The sequence below is a fragment of the Hypanus sabinus genome, chromosome 1 (genome assembly GCF_030144855.1).
Source record: "Hypanus sabinus isolate sHypSab1 chromosome 1, sHypSab1.hap1, whole genome shotgun sequence".
NCBI classification, from domain to species: Eukaryota; Metazoa; Chordata; class Chondrichthyes; order Myliobatiformes; family Dasyatidae; genus Hypanus; species Hypanus sabinus.
In genome coordinates, this window is record NC_082706.1 from 212,851,740 (window position 1) to 212,873,291 (window position 21,552).

General features: G+C 43.9%; 1 protein-coding gene across 3 annotated transcripts in view; it reads right to left on the reverse strand.

The window, feature by feature from the left end:
- Nucleotides 1–21,552, reverse strand: part of cables1 (Cdk5 and Abl enzyme substrate 1) — a 205,404-nt gene that overhangs the window by 90,040 nt on the left and 93,812 nt on the right. The window contains exons 3-4 of one of the 3 annotated variants that reach the window (XM_059985267.1): nucleotides 19,537–19,629; nucleotides 1,493–1,589 (exon numbers count right to left, since the gene is read on the reverse strand). In XM_059985267.1, coding sequence (XP_059841250.1) covers nucleotides 1,493–1,589; nucleotides 19,537–19,629 — 190 coding nt within the window. Of the gene's footprint in view, nucleotides 1–1,492; nucleotides 1,590–19,350; nucleotides 19,395–19,536; nucleotides 19,630–21,552 lie in introns of those variants that run through there. The other 2 variants (XM_059985273.1, XM_059985261.1) reach the window with 2 other exon arrangements.

Sequence of the window (21,552 nt, forward strand, 5' to 3'; positions counted from 1 at the left end):
TGCTGCTGCTAAGTTAAAAAATTTCATGTCAGATGCCTGATAATAAACATGATTCTGATTCTATATATGCTCTGTGGCTACTTTACCTCCTGTACATAATAAAGTGGCCATTGAGTGTATATTCACGGTTTTCACTTCAAGGTTCGATGTGTTGTGCATTCAGAGATGCTCTTCTACACACCACTGTTGTAACTTGAGTTACTGTCACCTTCCTGTCAGCTTGAACCAGTCTGGCCATTCTCCTCTGACCTTTCATTAACAAGGCATGTTTACCCACAGAAGTACTGATCACTGGATGCTCTTTGTTTCTTGTACCATTCTCTTTAAGCTCTAGAAACTGATGCATATGTAAATCCCAGGAACAGATTCTGAGATTCTCAAACCACCCCGCCTGGCACCAACAACAATTTCACAGTCAAACTCTCTTAGATCACATTTCTTCCCCAGTCTGAACAATAACTGAACCACTTCACCACATCTGCATGCTTTTATGCATTCAGTTGCTGGGGAAGTGTACAGGTGAACCTAATAAAATGGCCACTGAGTGTACATTGTCAATACTGGATAAGGTAAATATTAGGATACTGTTCTTGCAATGTGTGAATTTGGATTTGTACATGCCACCTACATTGAGAATATTAGTCACTATTTCCACTAGTTTTTAAAGATACAGATTAGCTTCATTTATCACAAGTACATCAAAACATATAGTGAAATGTGTTGTTTTTGCGTCAATGACCAATACAATTCAGCTCACAAACATTGCCACACATTCTGGCACCAACACTGCATACCCACCATTTACTAAACCCAACCCATTTATCTTGGGGAATGTGGGAGGAAACTGGAGCACCCAGAGGAAACAGACAGCGGCAGACACTGAACCCCGATCAGTGATATCTGGTGCCATAAACGATTGGGTTAATTGCTATGCTCAGTACAGAAACACTATATATGCCCTAATCTTTCACAGACACAGCAACAAGTTTACATCATGCGTTGTGCAGTTCCAGCCTTCTACACAAGGTGCAACACAACACTACTATTGGAAAAAGGAAGATTGATAGTTTCTGAGCTGCAATTAACTTATTCAACTGAACAAGAATGGGAAAGAGACGAAATCACCGCTGTCCAGAATAAGAAGTTTCCAATTTAGGCCCAGGTGGTTTCCTTTAATGAATGGCTCTTTGTAACAAGGAACAGTTACGACTTTCCTCTACACTGGTTTTTACAGAATGCAAGTGATCACTTAAGAATTCAATTACAGCCCTTATCAAATCTTACTCACTGAGCGCATTCCCGATGTAAAACCTTGTAAGGGAAGACTACATTCATACTTCAGATGAAACAGATTTTCAGCATGTTTGTCAGTGTTCCATAGACAAAAAAATCCCTTCAAGCCAAGCAACACTGAGATGTTCCTTTAACTTTGATTCTCCAGAGTTCAAAGTAAATTTATTATCAAAGTACAAATACGTCACTGTATACAAACCTGAGATTCAATTTTCCTGCAGACATTCGTCGTAAATACAAGAAACATAATAGAATCAATGAAAGACCGCACCCAACAGTACAGGCAAACAACCAATCTGCAAAAAACAAAGCACCATGATGATAACAGGCTTTATATTGGAGGGAAAAATGAGGCATTGATTGTGTGCATAGTCAGAGGCTTTTCCCCAGGGCTGAAATGGCTAACACGAGAGGGCACAGTTTTAAGGTGCTTGGAAGTAGGTACAGGGGAGATGTCAGGGGTAAGTTTTTTTAGGCAGAGAGCGGTGAGTGCGTGGAATGAGCTGCCGGCAACGGTGGTGGAGGTGGAAACAATAGGGTCTTTTACAAGATTCCTGGATGGATACATGGAGCTTAGAAAACTAGAGGGCTATGGGTAAAGCCTAGGTAGTTCTAAGGTAGGGACATGTTTGGCACAGCTTTGTGGGCCAAAGGCCTGTATTGTGCTGTAGTTTTTCTAATTTTCTTTGTAGGTTCCTTATTTATAGCCACAAGGGCGGGGTGAGGTCCAGGGTTCTAGTTCAAGCTCAAGTTGATTGTTGACTGACTGCACATAAATACAACCAAACAAAACAATGTTTCTCTGGTACACAGTGACTCACAAAACATGTATCATATAAACCAAAAAATAAAGTATAATACAAAATGCATGTAGTGCACAGCACAGGTAAACGGTAAACAGTGCGCTGTCCTAGTGATGAGACCTCAGTGATGGCAGGGTACTGATTAGTCTCACAGCCTGTGGGAAGAAGCTGTTACCCAGTCTAGCAGTCCTGGTCCTGATGCTCCTGTACTCCTGATGGGAGTGGGTCAGAGAGATTGTGGGATGGGTTGTAGGGATCCTCAAGCCCGGTAAATGCCACAAATAGGAGGGAGGGAGACCCTGGTTCTCCTCTCAGCAGTGGTGGGTTTGATAGCTTTACATAGAGCTGGATCAGTGCATTCGTTGGAGAGGCTCTCCTCTGACTGGGGCCCAGGAGAGAGGTATCCATTCCCACCCTTGGGTCACCAGTCCCAGGTACTGCCCAGACAGCTCAGGAAATCAGAATCAAAATCAGGTTTATTATCCCGACCATATGTCATGGCATTTGTTGCTTTGTGGTGGTATAGTGCAAGACATAATAATTAAAAAAATATTCTAAGTGAGAAAGGAAATATAAAAAATAAATAAGTAATGCAAAAAGAGAGTAAAATAGTGAGGTAGTGTTCATGGGTTCAACGTCCATTCTCAAATCTGATGACAGACAGGAAGACTCCTATAATGTTGAATGTGTGTCTTCAGCTCCTGTACCATCTCCTTGATGGTAGCAATGAGAAGAGGGCATGTCCTGGGTGATGGGGGTCCTTAAAGACAGATGGTCCCTTTCTAAGACATTGTCTTTTGACCCAGGTGACCGTTATATACAGGCCTCCCAACAGTAGCTGGGATGTGAATTACAGATTACAACAGGAAATAGAAAAGGCAGGTCAAAAAGGGCAATGTTATGATATGCATGGGAGACTTCAACATGCAGGTCGAGTGTGAAATCAAATTGGTAATAGATCTCAAGAGAGTGAGTTTGCTGAATGCCTACAAGGTGGCTTTTCAGAGCAGTTTGTCATTGAGCCTTCTCGGGGATCAGCTGTACTGGACTGGGTGTTATGTAATGTACCAGGGGCAACGATGGAGCTTAAAAAGAAGCCCTCAAGACAAACTCACTTTAGAAGTTACCTGAGGTTACTCACAGCCCTCTATTTTTCTAAACTCCATGTGCCTATCCGGGAGTCTCTTAAAAGACCTATTATATCCGCCTCTACCACCGTCGCTGGCAGCCCATTCCACACAATCACCACTCCCTTCATGAAAAACTTACCCCTGACATCCCCTCACTACCTACTTCCAAGCACCTTAAAACTATGCCCCCTGGTGTTAGCCATTTCAGCCCTGGGAAAAAAGCCTCTGACTATCCACACGATCAATGCCTCTCATCATCTTGTACACCTCTTTCAGATCACCTCTCATCCTCCGTCGCTCCAAGGAGAAAAGGCCGAGTTCACTCAACCTATTCTCATAAAGTATGCTCCCCAATCCAGGCAATGTCCTTGTAAATCTCCTCTGCACTCTCTCCATATTAACCATATCCTTCTAGTAGTAAAGTGACCAGACTGAACTCAAAGTGGGGTCTGACCAAGGCAACATTACCTCACAACTCTTGAACTCAATCCCTTGGTCGATGGCCAATGCACCATACACCTTCTTAACAACACTGTCAACCTGCACAGCAGCTCTGAGTGTCCTATGGACATGGACCTCAAGATTTCTCTGATCCTCCACACTGTCAAGCATCTTACCATTAATGCTATATTCTGTCTTCAAATCTGATACATCAAAATGAACCACCTCACACTTATCTGGGTTGAACTCTACCTGCCACTTCTCAGCCCAGTTCTGCATCCTATGGATGTCCCGCTGTAACCTCTGACAATACTCCAGGCTATCCACAACACCTCCAATCTTTGTATCATCAGCAAACTTACTAGCCCACCCTTCCTCTTCTTCATCCAGGTCATTTATAATAATCTCAAAGAGGAGAGCTCCCAGAACAGACCCCTGTGGCACACCACTGGTCCCCAGCCTCCACGCAGAATCCTTTTAGAACGGAGATGAGAAGGAATTTTAGAATAGAGATGAGAAGGAATTTTTCCAGCCAGAAAGGTGAATCTGGGGAATCCTTTGCCATAGGCAGCTGTGGAGGCAGAGTCTTTATGTACATTTAAGGCAGAGGTTGATAAATTCTTGATTAGTCAGGACAAGAAGTGTTACAAGAGACAGCAGGAGATTGGGGCTGAGAGGAAAATTGGATCAGCCATGATGAAATGCTGGAGCAGACTTGATAGGCCAAATGGCCTAATTCTGCTCCTATATCCTACGGTCTTATTGTCTTATTATCTGCCAAGTTTCATAAAGAGAAAGGCCAAGTTATCTACTGGCTAATATTCTTACAGCCTTATCAAGGCTGTGGAAGCTTTAGAGAGAGTGCAGAGGATATATACTATACTTCCTTTATAGAAAGCATGTCTTCTGAGGATAAGATCAGGGCATCTCTCTCTGGAGTAAAGGAGCATGAGGGGTGACAATCGAGGTATACAAGTTAATAAGGTGCATCGATCAAGTTAAGCCAGAGACTTTTCCCCAGGGCGGATATGCCTCATACAAAGGGGCATTATTTTAAGATGACTGGAGGAAAGTATAGGGGAGATATAGAACACAGAATGAAGAAATCTACAGCACATTACAGGCCCTTCGGCCCAGAATGTTGTGCTGACCATGTAACCTATTCCACAAACTGCCTAGAATCTCCCTACTGCATAGCTCTCTATGCTCCATGTATCTGTCCAAGAGTCTCTTAAAGACCCTATTGTATCCACTTCCACCACCATCTCTGGCACATCTGAGGATTTTTTACACAGAGATGGATGGGTGTGTGGGACACCCTGATGGGGTGGTGGTAGAGACCAATGCATTAGGGACATTTATAAAACTCTTAGATGGGCACACGGATGATAGAAAAATGGAGGGAAAGTGTGAGGGAATGGTTGGATTGATCTTGGAGTAGGTTAAAAGGTTTGCACAACATCGTGGGCTGAAGGGCCTGTAGTGTTCAATGTGCCACAACCTCCACAACAACAGGACGCAGGAACCCACACTTGTCAGCAGCACAGTGATGGAGGAATTGGATGTAGGGTTGGGGGAGAGTTGCCCCTTGTTTTCCCCCTTGTCCTGGGGTTTTAAGGTCCAACCTGAGGCACCTTTCACCAGTACACTACTGGCCACTTTTGGGAGACAGAGGTGATGCTCTGCTTGCAGAAATCCTCCCAAAACCTCTAGAACGACTGCAGGTCACACTGCTTGACTAGCTTAATCATAGATTAATACACATGTAGCAGTTAGCACAACACTCAGGGCATCCCAGAGTTCAGAGTTCAATCCTTGCATCCTCTGTACATTCTCCCCATGACCCCGTGGGCTTTCTTCCGGGTGCTCCCAATTCCTCCCATTGTCCAAAGACACATCGGCTGGTAGGTTAAATTGGGTATTGTACAATGTCCCGTGATAGGGTGAGGGTTGAGTAGGCGGGTTATTGGGTAGTGTGGCTTAGTGGTTACACCCAAATAAAGACAGAAAACAACACATTACAGACTCTTCAGCCCACAGTGTTGTGATTTCTGTATATTACATAATACCTCTGCAGGACAGCTGTGAACTTTCAGTGTCACCATGTGGAATTGGCTACTGGTACAGAGGTGCAACCCCCAAGCAATCAGAACTATTCAAAAGCTCAATTCTGAATAAGAAAGATCCTGATGAAGGGTCTCAGTCCAAAATGTCCTCTCCATAGAGGACAGCCTTAAATGCTGAGTTCCTACAGTATTTTGCATGTGTTGATCTGGATTTCCAGCATCTGTAGAATCCCTTGTGTTTATGGCAAGTAGATAATCTCAGTTTGCTCAAGGTCCAAAACACAAACAACCATAAAAACGGACTGTTTCTAACAGTCTGCCAACCTTGACCATATTACTGTTGACAAGCACACAGAGACAAAGTAAAATAATTCAGTTTAACAGAGGAAAACTGATTTCACAGCTGATTTTATCACTATTCACCAAATATTAATTGTCTTTAATCACCCACATTATTGGATGTTGACAGAACAACTGTACTGGAAGAAATAATTAATTACCCAAATGTGAAGACAAGATTTGATCTGTCAGTACAGTATCCATAAGAGTCTTGACAGATGACTCAGCCATTGCCCAGACCGGCTACTCTCATTATATTACACGGACCACATTACTCTCATTATAATACATTGACTGCATTACACTCATTATATTAAACTGACAGGGTTACTCTCATTATATTACTATATTACTGCACTCATAAAATTACACTGACTGTATTACACTCATTATATTACACTAACCACATTACACTCATGATATTACATTGACTACATTACACTCATTATATTACACTGACCGCATTATACTCATTATATTACACTGACTATATTACATTGACCGGATTACACTCATTATATTACACTAACTGCATTACACTCATAAAATTACACTGACTGTATTACACTCATACTACACTGACTGCATCACGATCATCATATTACATGGAATGAAGTGCACTTATTAGACCATAGACCATAAGACATAGGAGCAGAATTAGGCCATCTGGTGCATCAAATCTGCTCCGCCATTCAATCATGGCTGATCTTTTTCTCTATCTCCTCCTTCTCTCCATAAACTTCAATGCCATGTCCAATCAAAAACACACCCAACGGCCTGGCCTCCACAGCTGCATGTGGCAACAAATTCCACAAATTCACCATCTTTTGGTTCAAGAAATTTCTCCACATCTCTGTTTTGAAAGGGCTTCCCCTCTATCCTGAGGCTGTGCCCTCTTGTTCTAGACTCTCCCACCATGGGAAACATCCTTTCCACATCTACTCTGTCTAGGCCTTTCAACATTTGAAAGGTTTCAATGAGATCCTCCCTCATCCTTCCGAATTCCAGTGAGTACAGACCCAGAGCCATTAAATGTTGCCAATATGATAACCCTTTCATTCCTGAAATCATCCTTGTGAACCTCCTCTGGACCCTCTCCAATGCCAGCACATCTGTTGTAAGACAGAGAGCAAGGCAGACAGAGGAACAGATAGACAATGAGTGAGGGGCAGAAAGAGACAAAGAGAGACAGACAGCGAGAGAGTTGGACAGACAGACACAGAGACAGAGAGAGACAGAGAGACAGAAAGAAAGACAGACAGACGCAGACAGAGATAGAGCGAGGGATACACATGGAGAGACAGAGAGAGAGAGAGATGGTCAGGCAGACAGAGTTGTGGAAAATCTAACATACAAACTCATACAACTACAACTTTCTAGGAAAGCACCCCTTTTGATACCCTGTAAACTGTGGTTTAGTAATCTATTTGTTAGTTTCAACACATACCCATGTAAACTGGCTAGTGAATGAATAGTGTGCTTTTCTCATAGAATTTAAATTTGTTTGTTCTGGAAATCTGCAGAAGAGCCTGCAGTAACCAGCGTGATGCTTTAAAGAAGGACTGACGACAAGTGTTTAGTCAAGGTCAAGTTTTATTGTCTCAAGTATGTTGAGAGGACGAGATAAAGTGGATGTGGAGAGGATGTTTCATATGGTGGGGTATCCAGAACTACAGGTGACCCTTTAGAACCGAGGTAAGGAGGAATTCAGAGGGTGGTGAATCTGTGGAATGCTCTGTCACAGACTGCAGTGGAGGCCAAGTCCATGGGTATAGTTGAAGCTGAAGTTGATTGTTTTCTGATTGGTCAGGGCATTAAAGGATATGGCAAGAAGGGAGGTGTATGGCATTGAGTGGAATCTGGGATCAGCCATGATGGAATGGCAGAGCAGACTCAAGGGGCTGAATGGCCTAATTCTGTTATATGGTTGAAGTACTTGTGAAGAGGGGCAACGAAAAACACTTGCAGCACCATCGCAGGTACTGTTGCAGGAATGCTGCATCAGATAAGCAGCATGCACAACGAAAACAGAAATTATACATAGAACAAACACAATTAAAATACAAGAGATTGATTGTAGTGCAGATTGATCAAAATAATCAGTGTTGCTGTACTGAGGTAGTGGTTAGTGATTTGATGGTGGTTCGAGATCTGGATGGTTTAAGGGAACAGCTGTTCTTGAACCTGGTGGTGTGGGACTTCAGGCTTCTGTAACTCCTGCCCAGTGGCAGCTGTGAGAAGATGCAGTGGCCTGGATGGTGGGGATTTTTGAAGATAGTTATTGCTTCCTTGTAGCCCTGCCTCCTGTAGATAGTACCGATTGTGGGAATGGATGTGTCCATGATATACTGGGCAGTCGACTACTCTCTGCACTTTCTCTGCATCTGAATTGCTATACCAGACTGTAGTGCAACCTGTCGGGATACTTTCCACAGCACATCTGTAGAAGTTGCTGCGTAGCGACAAGTAGAATGCCCTTAACCTCCTCAGAATGTAAAGAAACTGAAGCCTTGTACTTGCATCCATGTGATGGCCACAGGACAGGTAAATCTGTTCATTCTCTCCACTGTGAATCTATCGACGTAGACGAGACATTTTCACCCTCTCTGTCTTGTGAATCTATCAATGTAGACTGGGACAAGTTCATCCTCTCTCCACTGTGAACCCATCAATGTAGACTGGCACATGGTTACTCTCTCTCTCCATTGTGAGTACACCAATGTAGACTGGCACATGTTGACCCTCTCTGAGCTGTGAATCTATCAATGTAGACTGGGACATGGACCCTCTCTCTGATCCTCCACACTGCCATGCATCTTGCCAATAATACTATATTCTGCCATCATATTTGACCTATCAAAATGAACCACTTCACATTTATCTGAGTTGAACACCATCTGCCACTTCTCAGCCCAGCTCTGCATCCTATCAATGTCCTGCTGTAACCTCCGACAGCCCTCTAGACTATCCACAACGCCCCCAACCTTCTTATGTCATCAGCAAACTTACTAACCCACCCTTCTACCTCTTCATCCAGGTCAGCTATAAAAATCACAAATGAGACGGGGTTGCAAAGCAGATCCCTGCAGAACACAATTTGTCACTGATCTCCATGCAGAATACGAAACATTTACAACTATCCTTTGCCTTCTGTGGGCAAGCCAATTGTGGATCCACAAAGCTAGATCTCCTTGGATCCCATGCCTTCTTATTTTCTGAACCTTATGAAATGCCTTACTAAAATCCATATACACTGTATCTACAGCTCTACCTTCGTCAATGTAAGGTTCCTTTAGCTTAGGCTTCCTAATCACCTCTAAATCATTACATAACACACAATCCACTATAACTGATTCCCTAGTAGACTCACTGACAAAATGTTCTAAAAAACTATCGCACAGGCATTCAACAAACTCACACTCTTGAGATGCTTTACCAACCAGATTTTAACCAATCTACTTGCATGTTCAAATCTCCCAAGACTATAATAACATTGCAAATTTGACGTGTCCTTTCTATTCCCCGGTGTAATCTGTATCCACGCGTTGAGAGGCATATATATAACTGCCATCAGGGTCCAATCCCCTTGTAGTTTCTAAACTCAATCCACAAGGATTCACCATCTTCTGATCCTACGTCACATCTTTCTAACGATTTGATGCCATTATTTACCAGCAGAGCCGTGCCAACCCTCTGCCTGCCTTCCTATCCCTTCGATCTCCCATACAACATGTGACCTTGGACATTCAGCTCCCAACAACAACCATCCTTCAGACATGATTCAGTGATGGCCACAACACATCATACCGAACAATCTGTAAAAGATCATCCACTTTATTTCTTAATCTCCATACACTGAGATATAACACTTTGAGTACTGTATTTGTTGCCCTTTTGATTCTGCATCCCTAATGCACTGATACTCACCATGTTGACTACAATTTTGTGGAATTTGCTACCACAGACAGCTATTGAGGCCAGGTTGTTGGGTGTATTTAAGGCAGAGATTAATAGGTTTTTGATTGGCCTTGGCATTAAAGGTTACGGACAGAAGGCCAGAGAGTGGGGCAGAGGAGCTGATAAAAAAAAGATTAGCCATGGTTGAATGGCAGAGCACACTCGATGGGACAAATGCCCTAATCTAGCTCCTATGTCTTATGGTCTTGACTGGAGCACTCCACAGAGGCAACTGAAGCATTCCCTCCCGCACAGATCCGGCAAAAAGCTTTCAAAGCCCAGTCTCCACAAAAGAGGAATTCCATCTAGTGGAGCGGCCATTGTCAGACTGGCTGTCATTGGAGTGGTCTGAGTCACAGCAGTAAGACTTTGGCTCAACAAGGCTATGCTGAGAACAGCCAAACACAAAGTAAATAGGGAAGTTTATTCCTTATTCATTTCTTTTTTTCTTATTTAACTCGGGAAAGAATAGTGGGTATGTCTACAGAGCCAGTGTCCTCAGAATCTCTGTTGCAGAACTAGAGCTGCACCTTGATGACCTTAGGTTGTTTATGAAGCAGTGATAGACGGGAGCTACAGTAAGATAGTCACCCCAAGGCTGCAGGATTCAGATAAATTGGAGACTGTCACAAGAGGGAAGGAAGAATGTCAGATAATGGAGAGCACCCCTGTGGCTGTCCCCTTCAACAATGAGTACTCTATTTTGAGTGCTGTTGGGGGGGAACAACCAACTTGGGGGAAGTAACAGTGGCCGTGCCTCTGACACTGAGTCAATAGACAATAGACAGTAGGTGCAGGAGTAGGCCATTCGGCCCTTCTAGCCAGCACCGCCATTCACTGTGATCCTGGCTGATCATACATAATCAGTACCCCATTCCTGCCCTCTCCCCATATCCCTTGACCCCACTATCTATAAGAGCTCTATCTAACTCTCTCTTGAATGCATCCAGAGACTTGGCCTCCACTGCCTTCTGGGGCAGAGCATTCCACATATCCACCACTCTCTGGGTGAAAAAGTTTTTCCGCATCTCTGTTCTAAATGGCTTACCCTTTATTCTTAAACTGTGGCCTCTAGTTCTGGACTCACCCATCAGCAGGAACATGCTTCCTGCCTCCAGCGTGTCCAATCCCTTAATAATTTTAAATGTTTCAATCAGATCCCCTCTCATCCTTCTAAATTCCAGTGTATACAAGCCCAGTCGCTCCAATCTTTCAACATATGACAGTCCCGCCATACCTTCTGAACCTATGCTGCACTCCCTCAATAGCAAGAATGTCCTTCCTCAAATTTGGAGACCAAAACTGCACACAATACTCCAGGTGGTGTCTCACCAGGGCCCTGTACAGCTGCAGAAGGACCTCTTTACTCCTATACTCAATTCCTCTTGTTATAAAGGCCAGCATGCCATTAGCTTTCTTCACTGCCTGCTGTACCTGCATGCTTGCTTTCATTGACTGATGTACAAGAATACCTAGATCTCGTTGTACTTCCCCTTTTCCTAACTTGACCCCATTTAGATAGTAATCTGCCTTCCTGTTCTTGCCTCCAAAGTGGATAATCTCACACTTATCTACATTAAAGTGCATCTGCCATGCATCTACCCACTCACCCAACCTGTCTAAGTCACCCTGCATTCTTATAATATCCTCCTGACATTTCACACTGCCACCCAGCTTTGTGTCATCAGCGAATTTGCTAATGTTACTTTTAATCCCTTCATCTAAATCATTAATGTATATTGTAAACAGCTGCGGTCCCAGCACCGAACCTTGTGGTACCCCACCGGTCACAGAAGATCAGTCAAGCATGATTTTCCCTTCATAAATCCATGCTGACTCTGACTGATCCTTCTACTGCTATCCAAATGTGTTGTAATTTCCTCTTTTATAATTGACTCCAGCATCTTTCCCACCACTGATGTCAGGCTAACCAGTCTATAATTCCCTATTTTCTCTCTCCCTCCTTTCTTGAAAAGTGGGACAACATTAGCCACCCTCCAATCTGCAGGAACTGATCCTGAATCTATAGAACATTGGAAAATGATTACCAATGCATCCACGATTTCTAGAGCCACCTCCTTAAGTACCCTGGGATGCAGACCATTAGGTCCTGAGTCTGACCCTGTGGCTCAGAAGGGTAGGGAACAGAAGAAAATGGCAGCAGTAATAGGGGACTCTAGAAAGGGAGACATCAATTCTATTGACAGAAAAAGACACAGTGATGATAGTTTGCCTCTCAGGTGCCAGGGTCCACGAACTTTCTGAACACATCCACAATATCCTGAAAAGGGAGGGAGAGCAGCCAGAAGTCGTCCTACATATTGGTACCTACAACATAGGTAGAAAAAGGGAGGTGGGAAAGGTATGTAATAAGGTTATTGAGACGATTGTAATGGGGGACTTCAATATGCAAGAGGATTGAGAAAATCAGGTTGGCGTCGCATCACAAGAGAGGGAATTTGTTGAATGCCTACGAGGTGGCTTTTAAGAGCAGTTTGTGCCTGAGTCTACTGGGGAAAAGCTACCTTAGATTGGGTGTTGTGTAAAGACCCAGATCTTAGAAGGAAGCTGAATGTAAAGGAATCCTTAGGAGACAGTGATCATAATATAAGACCATAGACTTCAGCAACCTCACTCTGGACTCTGGGTCTTAGTCCATCTGGTCCAGGTGACTTATCCACCTTAAGACCTTTGAGTTTAAATATAGAACATAGAACATAGAATAGTACAGCACATTACAGGCCCTTCAGCCCACAATGTGCCGACCCTCAAACCCCGCCTCCCATATAACCTCCCACCTTAAATTCCTCCATATACCCGTCTAGTAGTCTCTTAAAATTCACTAGTGTATCTGCCTCCACCACTGACTCAGGCAGTGCATTCCACGCACCAACCACTCTCTGAGTGAAAAACCTTCCTCTTTATCCCCCTTGAACTTCCCTCCCGTTACCTTAAAGCCATGTCCTCTTGTATTGAGCAATGGTGCCCTGAGGAAGAGGTGCTGGCTGTCCACTCTGTCTATTCCTCTTAATATCTTGTATACCTCTATCCTGTCTCCTCTCATCCTCCTTCTCTCCTAGCTCCCTTAATTGGAGCTACTCTCCAGAGTAAAGCCTAGCATTTTTCCTTTGTAATAGCAATGGCACTCACTCCTGCTCCAGGACACTCACTGACCTCTGATACATTGCTAATGTCTTCTACAGTGAAGACAGATGCAAAGTACCCATTAAGTTCATCTACCATTTCTTTGTCCCCCATTATTTTCCAGTGGTCCAATAATAACTCCCCTTTTATTCTTTAACCTGTTTTATATTATTGGTTAGTTTCCCTCATATTTCATCTTTTCCATACTTATAGTTTTCTTAGTTGTCTTTTGTTGGATTTTAAAAGCTTCCCAATCATCCAACTTCCCACTCACTTTTGTTACCTACATGCTCTTTCCTTGTCTTTTATGCAGACCTTAATTTCCCTGGTCAGCCACTGTTGCCTACCCCTGCCATTTGAGAACAATGTTTTCTTTGGAACATAACTATCCTGCGCCTTGTAAACTATTCCCAGAAATTTCAGCCCTCTCTGCTCTGCTGTCATCCCTGACAGTATGCTCCTCTAATGCTCCAACCAAGTTCCTGTCTCATGTCTCCGTAATTCCCTTTCTCAAGCTCCTACCAAACTCCTGTCTCATGTTTCCGTAATTCCCTTTCTCAAGCTCCTGTCCATGCTCCTGTCTCATGTCTCCGTAATTCCCTTTCTCAAGCTCCTGTCCACGCTCCTGTCTCATGTCTCTGTAATTCCCTTTCTCAAGCTCCTACCAAGCTCCTGTCTCATGTCTCCGTAATTCCCTTTCTCAAGCTCCTACCAAGCTCCTGTCTCATGTCTCCGTAATTCCCTTTCTCAAGCTCCTACCAAGCTCCTGTCTCATGTCTCCGTAATTCCCTTTACCCCATTGCAACACTGATACATCTGACTTGAGCTTCTCCCTCTCAAATTGCAGTATGAATTCAATCAGTGATATTGCAAATGTCACTCCACTCTTCAAGAAGGGAGGAAGGCAAAAGAAAGGAATCTACAGGCCAGTTAGCCTATCCTCAGTGGTTGGGAAATGGTTGGAGTCTGGTATTAAGGATGAGGGTTTGAGCTACTTGGAGACTAATGATGAAGTAAGGCAAAGTCAGCATGGTTTCTGTAAAGGGAAATCATGCCTGACAAATCTGTTAAGAGTTCTTCGAGGAAGTAACAAGCAGGGTTGTCAAAGGAGAGGCAGTGAGTGCCATTTACTTGGATTTTCAGAAGGCATTTGAAAAGGCTCCACTCTCAAGGCTGCTTCACATGATAAAATTCTATGGGGTTATAGGAGAGATATTAGAATGGATAGAGGAATGGCTGAGAGGCAGGAGGCATTAAGTGGGAATAAAAAGGGCATTGTCTTGTTGGCTGCCAGTGACTAGTGGTGTTCCTCAGGGTCAGTATTGGGAGCACTACATTTCACATTGTTTGTCAATGGTTTGGATAAAGGAATTGGTGGCTTTGTGACAAAGTTCGTGGATGATACGAAAATAGGTGAAAGGGTAGGTAGTGTTGAGGAAGCAGTGCATTTTCTGCAGGACTAGACAAACTGCAAGATTGGGGAAAAAAATTGGCAAATGGAATACATTGTTTAGAATTGCATGATAGTCAGCACTATTACTTAAATGGGGAGAAGGTTCAAACATCAGAGGTGTAATGGGACTTAGTAGTCCATATGCAAGAATCCCAGAAAGTTATTTTACAGGTTGATTCTGTGGTAAAGAAGGCAAATGCAATATTGGCATTTATGTCAAGGTGAATAGAATATAGACACAAGCAGATAATACTGATTCTTTTAAGGCACTAGTCAGGCCACACTTAGAGTACTGTCAATAGTTTTGGGTCTCATGTCTCAGAAAGGATGTATTTTCATTTGGAGAGTCCAAAGGAGTTTTACGAGGATGATTCCAGGAACGAAGGGGTTAACATAAGCAGCGTGCAGCAGCTTTGAGCCTGTACTCAATATAATTCAGAAGAATGCGTGGGGATGTTACAGAAACCTACTGAATATTGAGATGACTAGACAGGGTAGATGTGGAGAGGATGCTTCCTACGGTAGGGGTATCAAGAACTCAAGGGCATAGACTCAAAATAGAGTGGTGACCTTTCAGAACAGAGTTGAGGAATTTTTTTTAACCAGAGTGCACTGAATCTGTGGAATGCTCTTCACTGAATGCGGTGGAGGCCAAGTCCATGGGTATATTTAAGATGGAAGTTGATCATTTCCTAATCGGTCAGGACATCAAAGGATATGGTAAGAAGGTAGGTGTATGGGGTTGAGTGGGATCCGCGATCAGTCAGATGGAATGGTGGAGCAGACTCGATGGGCTGAATGGCAAAATTCTGCTCCTGTGTCTTATGGTCTTGTAGTCTTATGTTCTTATATGCTGTACGATAACCATGACAATGAGGATCACAAACCTATTTTATGGATAAATTACTCCAGGACTATCTTATAAGCCTCCCTACCATCAAGGACATTCAATAGGTGGCGCCTCAGGGTGGCATAGTATCCTCACCACTCAGGACATGCCCTCTTCTCATTTCTACCATCAAGGAGGAGGTACAGGAGCCTGAAGGTGCACACTCGAAGTATTAGAAACAGCTTCTTCCCCTCTGCTATTTGATTCCTGAATGGTCCATGAATACTACCTATTTTGCTGTCTTTTTGCATTACTTACTTTTTTTTCATATTTCTTATTATCGTTTATCATCATATTGCACTGTACTGCTGCCCCAAACCAAAAACATTTCACAACATATGTCAGGGATAATAATTGCCCTGCCATTTCTCAAACAATGGTAACCTTCATTAATGACTGAAGGTTGACACTGGGTGAAGAGCACCAAATCAAAGTCATAGAGGACACCAGCACAGAAACAGGCCTTTCAGCCCATCTAGTTCATACCAAACTATTATTCTGCCTACTCCTGTTGACCTGCACCGGGACCCATGTACCCATCCAAACTTCTCTTAAATGTTGAAATCAAACTTGATTGCATCACTTCCACTGGCAGCTCATTCCACACTCTCATCGCCCTCTGAATAAAGAAGTTTCCCTTTGTGTTCCCCTTAAACATTTCACCTTTTGCCCTTAACCAATGACCTCTGGCTCTGGTCTCATCCAACCTCAGTGTAAATGCTTGCATTTACCTATCTATATCCTTCATAATTTTGTACACCTCTACCAAATCTCCCCTCATTCTTCTGTGCTCCAGGAAATAATGCCCAAACCAATTCAACCTTTCCTCATAACTCGCGTCCTCAAGTCTTGACAACATCTTTGTAAATTTTCTCTGCACTCTTTCAATCTTATTTACATCTTTTCTGTAGGTAGGTGACCAAAACTGCACACAATACTCTAAATTAGGCCTCACCAACATCTTATACAACTTCAACATAGCATCCCACCTCCTGTACTCAATGCATTGATCTATGAACATGTGAAGGAGAGGCCTGCATACTTCAAAGAACCTCGGTCTCCTCAGGAAGTAGAGGCAACTTGGCCCTTCCAGTACAGAGTCTCTGTGTCGGTGCTCCACTCAAGTCTGTCATGCAGGTGCACCCCAGGTACCTGTAGGTCCTCACCACATCCACGTCTTCACCATCAATAGTAACAGGGAGCAGTGCAGGCTTAGTCTTCCTAAAGTCCATCACCATCTCCTTTGTCTTACTGATGTTGAGCTGCAGACGATTCAGCTTGCACCAATTGACAAAGTCCTCCACCAGGGTCCTGTATTCACCCTACTGCCCCCCACCCCTTTATACACCCGACTATTGCTGAGCCATCAGAGATTTTCTGCAGATGACATGACTCAGCGTTGTATCTGAAGTCCGGGGTATACAGGGTAAACAGGAAGGGAGCCAGTACAGTCCCCTGTGGGGCCCCAGTGCTGCTTATCGCCATGTCTGACACACAGCTCTGAAGCCACACAAACTGTGGTCAGGTAGTCTATTATCCAGGACACAATGGAAGTGCTAACCTGCATTGAACAGCTTTTACCCCAGCAATGAGGGTTGTATGGTACTGAAGGCACTTGAGAAATCAAGCATCATGATTCTCACTGTGCTGCTCTGCTTATCCAAACAGGAGTGGGCTCTGTTCAGCAGGCAGACAGCAGCATCGTCGACTCCAGTGTGCTCCCGGTGGACAAACTGCAGGGGATCGAGGGCTGATCTGACCAGGACCAGCCTCTCTGGGGTCTTCATAATGTGTGAGGTCAGGGCCACTAGACGGTAGTCATTCAAGACCTGTGTATGGCCTTCTTGGGTACTGCGGCCACAAATGGCCAAGACTCAGATTGAAAATGCCCTGAAGAACTCCACACAGCTGCTCAGCACACTCCTTCAGGACCGTGGGGTTCACACTGTCTGCTCACAATGCTTTGCCGTGTTTCAGTTTTACCCAGAGCCCTTCTCACCTTCTCAGTAGTGAGTCCATGATAACTGGAGAGTTGGTGGAAGGTGGGACAGTAGCAGTTGGTATGTGGATGGCAGGTGCAGGGCAAGGAGGGAATGTAGACACTGGTAGCCTGTGTTGTTCACCCACATTGTTGAACTGGAGGGTAGGCATTGGTGCTGAGGGAGCATTGGATGCCTGGACACCAGGACTGGTGTGTTGAGGGGGTGTGAACAGGAGGGCAACTATAGAGGAATTGGATTAACTCATCAGCCCTTTCACAGCTGCATTCAGAGGCTTCACAGCTAGCCTGATTGAAGCCAGTGATGAAGGGGCATGCCTCTTCACACCTCCTGTGTGCTACTCTGCACAAGCTTGTTCTCCAGCTTTCCCCCATATGCCTCTTTAGCCCCTTGATCTTCTCCTTTAGCTCCATCTGCACGTTTCAATCCCTCCCTGCCCTCCTTCTGTGGTGGAGAAGAGCCTTTAGATAACAGTCCCTCGCAGCACTGTGGGTGGACCTGCATTTCAGGGACTGCAGCGGTTCAGGAAGGCAGCTCATCACCACCTTCTCAAGGGCAGCTAGGGATGGGCAATAAATGCTGGCTTAGCTAGTGACACCCACAACACAGGTGCCCCTCAGAGCTGTGTACTAAGCCCCCTCCTTTACTCTCTGTATACCCATGACTGTGTCGCCACCCACAGCTCCAATCTACTAATTTAATTTGCTGAAGTCACTACACTGATTGGCCTAATCTCAAATAATAATGAGGCGGCCTACAGAGAAGAAGTCATCACCCTGACACGGTGGTGTCAAGAAAACAACCTCTCCCTCAATGTTGCAAAAACAAAGCAGATGGTTATGGATTACAGGAGGAATGGAGACAGGCTAATCACTATTGACATCAATGGATCTGGGGTTGAGAGGATGAAGAGCTTTAAATTCCTCGGCATAAACATCACCGAGGATCTCACATAGTCTATACATACCAGCTGTGTGGTGAAAAAGGCACAATAGCACCTCTTCCATCTCAGACGGTTGAAGAAGTTTGGCCTGGGCCCCCAAATTCTAAGAACTTTCCACAGGGGCACAATTCAGAGCATCCTGATTGTCTGCATCACTGCCTGGTATGGGAATTGTACTTCCCTTAATCGCAGGACTCTGCAGAAAGTGATGCGGATAGCCCAGTGCGTCTGTAGATGTGATCTTCCCACTATTCAGGACATTTATAAAGACAGGTGTGTAAAAAGGGTCCGAAGGATCACTGGGGACCCGAGTCACCCCAACCACAAACTGTTCCAGCTGCTACCATCCGGGAAACAGTACCACAGCATAAAAGCCAGGACCAACAGGCTCCGGGACAGCTTCTTCCACCAGACCATCAGACTGATTAATTCATGCTGATGCAACTGTATTTCTATGTCATATTGACTATACCATTGTACATAAAATTTATTATAAATTATTATAAATTGTACATTGCACATTTAGGTCGAGACATCACATAAAGATTTTTACTCATATATATGAAGGGTGTAAGTAATAGTCAGTTCAATTCAATTCAAACAAATAAATAAAGACAAATCAGTAAGTCCATTAATGTCCTCCTCATATGGTTCACAAAGCACATTCCAGTCACTTCAAAGCAGCCTTTCAAGGTCACAGGTGCCTCAGGGGACCATTTCTTTACTATCTTGGTGGTGGCTGGTTGTTGCTGTACTTTGGTCTTATACAAGGGCATGAGCTGAACCAACGTTGTGATCCAATGGGGGAAGAGCTGTGGAGCTGTATCCATCTTTAACATTTAATGTAGAGTTATATCATTCCATCAAACACTACACAATACTATAAGATTACCTAAGATCTTCCAGCAGCTTCTGTCTCCACTGGTCTGCTTTTGATCTATTTATTACCACTGTTGCTGAGTGACAAGACATACTGAGGATTGTCCAGAGACATCTAAATTAAAATACCATTGGATAAAATGTTCATGCACTCACATTAAACTTTGTTTTGAATTATTTTCTTAAAAGTACATCATACCTGCCATTCCTGGTGTCGTGTTGTCGCATGCTTTTGATAAAGTGAATCTTCTTAAAGCTCTTTGGTCTGGGGGAACCTGACAGAGTCCGACATCTGGAAAAAAAAACCAAGTTAAACATAAGTCACGAGACTGAGTGAGAGGAAGTACTCCCACCTTCAGTAATTGCTGTGTGAGAGAAATCCAGACTGGTGGCTCCATAGGGTCAACACCAATTATGATACTGATTGAAAGCAGATCCTCCCACCCTCAGTAACTCAGTGAGAGCCACATCGATAATGTGAGCGAGACTGATTCCCATGGAGAGCACATGATAGTTACAGAACCACTCTTTGCAGATTGGATGAGTAACCTACATACTCAGTGACAACTGGAATCAGCCAATCAGCTGGCAGCAACTCAATGAGTAAAAGCATGCTGACATGGTCAAGGGGTTCAGTTGTTATTCAGATTAAACATCAGAAATTGCAAAGAAATGTGAGCTAAGTGACTTTGACCATGGAAAGATTGTTGGTGCCAGACGGTGGTTTGAGTATCTCAGAAACTGCTAATCACTGGCATTTTCACACACGACAATCTCTACGGTTTATAGAGAATGGTGTGAAAAACAAAAAAAATCCAGGGAGCTGCAGTTCTGTGGATGAAAATGTCTTGTTACTAAGAGAATCAGAGGAGAATGGACAGACTGATTCAAGCTGACAGGAAGGCAATAGTAAACCAAATAGACATATTTAATAACAGTGGTGTGCAGAAGAGGATCTCTGAACGCACAACACATCTAACCTTGAAGTGGATGGGCCATAGCAGGAGAAGGTCACCAATGTACACTCAGTGATCACTTCATTCGGTACAGGAGGTATGTAATAAAGAGGCCACCCGAGTGTACACTTTTCTGTGAAGAATGGATCTTTTGCAGTGTAATCCTTCAATGCATCAACAATTCGTCCTTGTAGAGTTGGGACGAATCCACCTGAGGCGACAATTCGGCATGTCTGCAACATTGCAGTTTGATGGAACAGATGTGATTCACTTGCATTCTGGGTAAAAGAGTGGTTTCACAATACTGAGACCCTCCATTGGCCAGGGTCGACCATGGATGTTACGTCCTAGCTTTCTACATAATATGCAAGGCAGACCAATACGATATGCAGAGCAATCTCTTGCCCTTGCACAGGCTCCTCCTCTCCACACAGCTGATGAATCTAAAGGGCAGCACAGACCGATACACTTAAGCACCAAGAGTTGCCAGTCAGCATTGAACTGCACAGGACTGCCTTAGCTCCGGATTTTTCCTCAGGGTTTACTCCTGATGCCTTCCCCATAGCCGCAAGACAGTGGAAGTTTGAGATCAGAGTTTTCCTTCTCCTAGATGAGCTGCTAACTATGGTTGACGAGCCCCGAAGCGAATAGTTTTAAGGTGCCAGTAACCCACCTTTTTCCCTTCTCCTGTCATCAGAAAAAGTTCCACTGGGCTGAGAAGTGTAACGTGCTATAAGGTTTCACCGCTAATGTAATGGCCTCTTTGTAATGTTCCACTGCTAATGTAATGGCTTCTCTGTAGCAGCAATGTTTGGGTTATGTCTAGAGATAATGCGGGCTTTGGAATGTGCACCATCCAATGAGAGGAATGTTGTTCTTTCTTGTCAGAAGGGATTTTGCAGTCTTTTGTTGGGGAGAGATGCAGAGAGAAGATGTGAGCAGAGAAAGTTAGTAGACCACCAGATGGAGTGGACAGAGTGAGGGTACGAGGACCCGCAACACTTGGAGAAGGTCAATGGGGAACGAATGGATGGAAACATGAGCTCCAATGCACACATTAGACTGTCTCATTAAAATGGGCCCTTTTCTTTTTCTTTTGTTTCTTTACTAACCTATAGTCAAATTAAGAATTATAAAGCTCAATCATTTAATTGCATATTGTGTACTGTTTGTTATTTCAGGGTACTGATTTGTAACAGGGGAACACATCACACAGCATCCACCCAAACAAGATTTCTGAGGTTTGGCTGGGCTGAGGG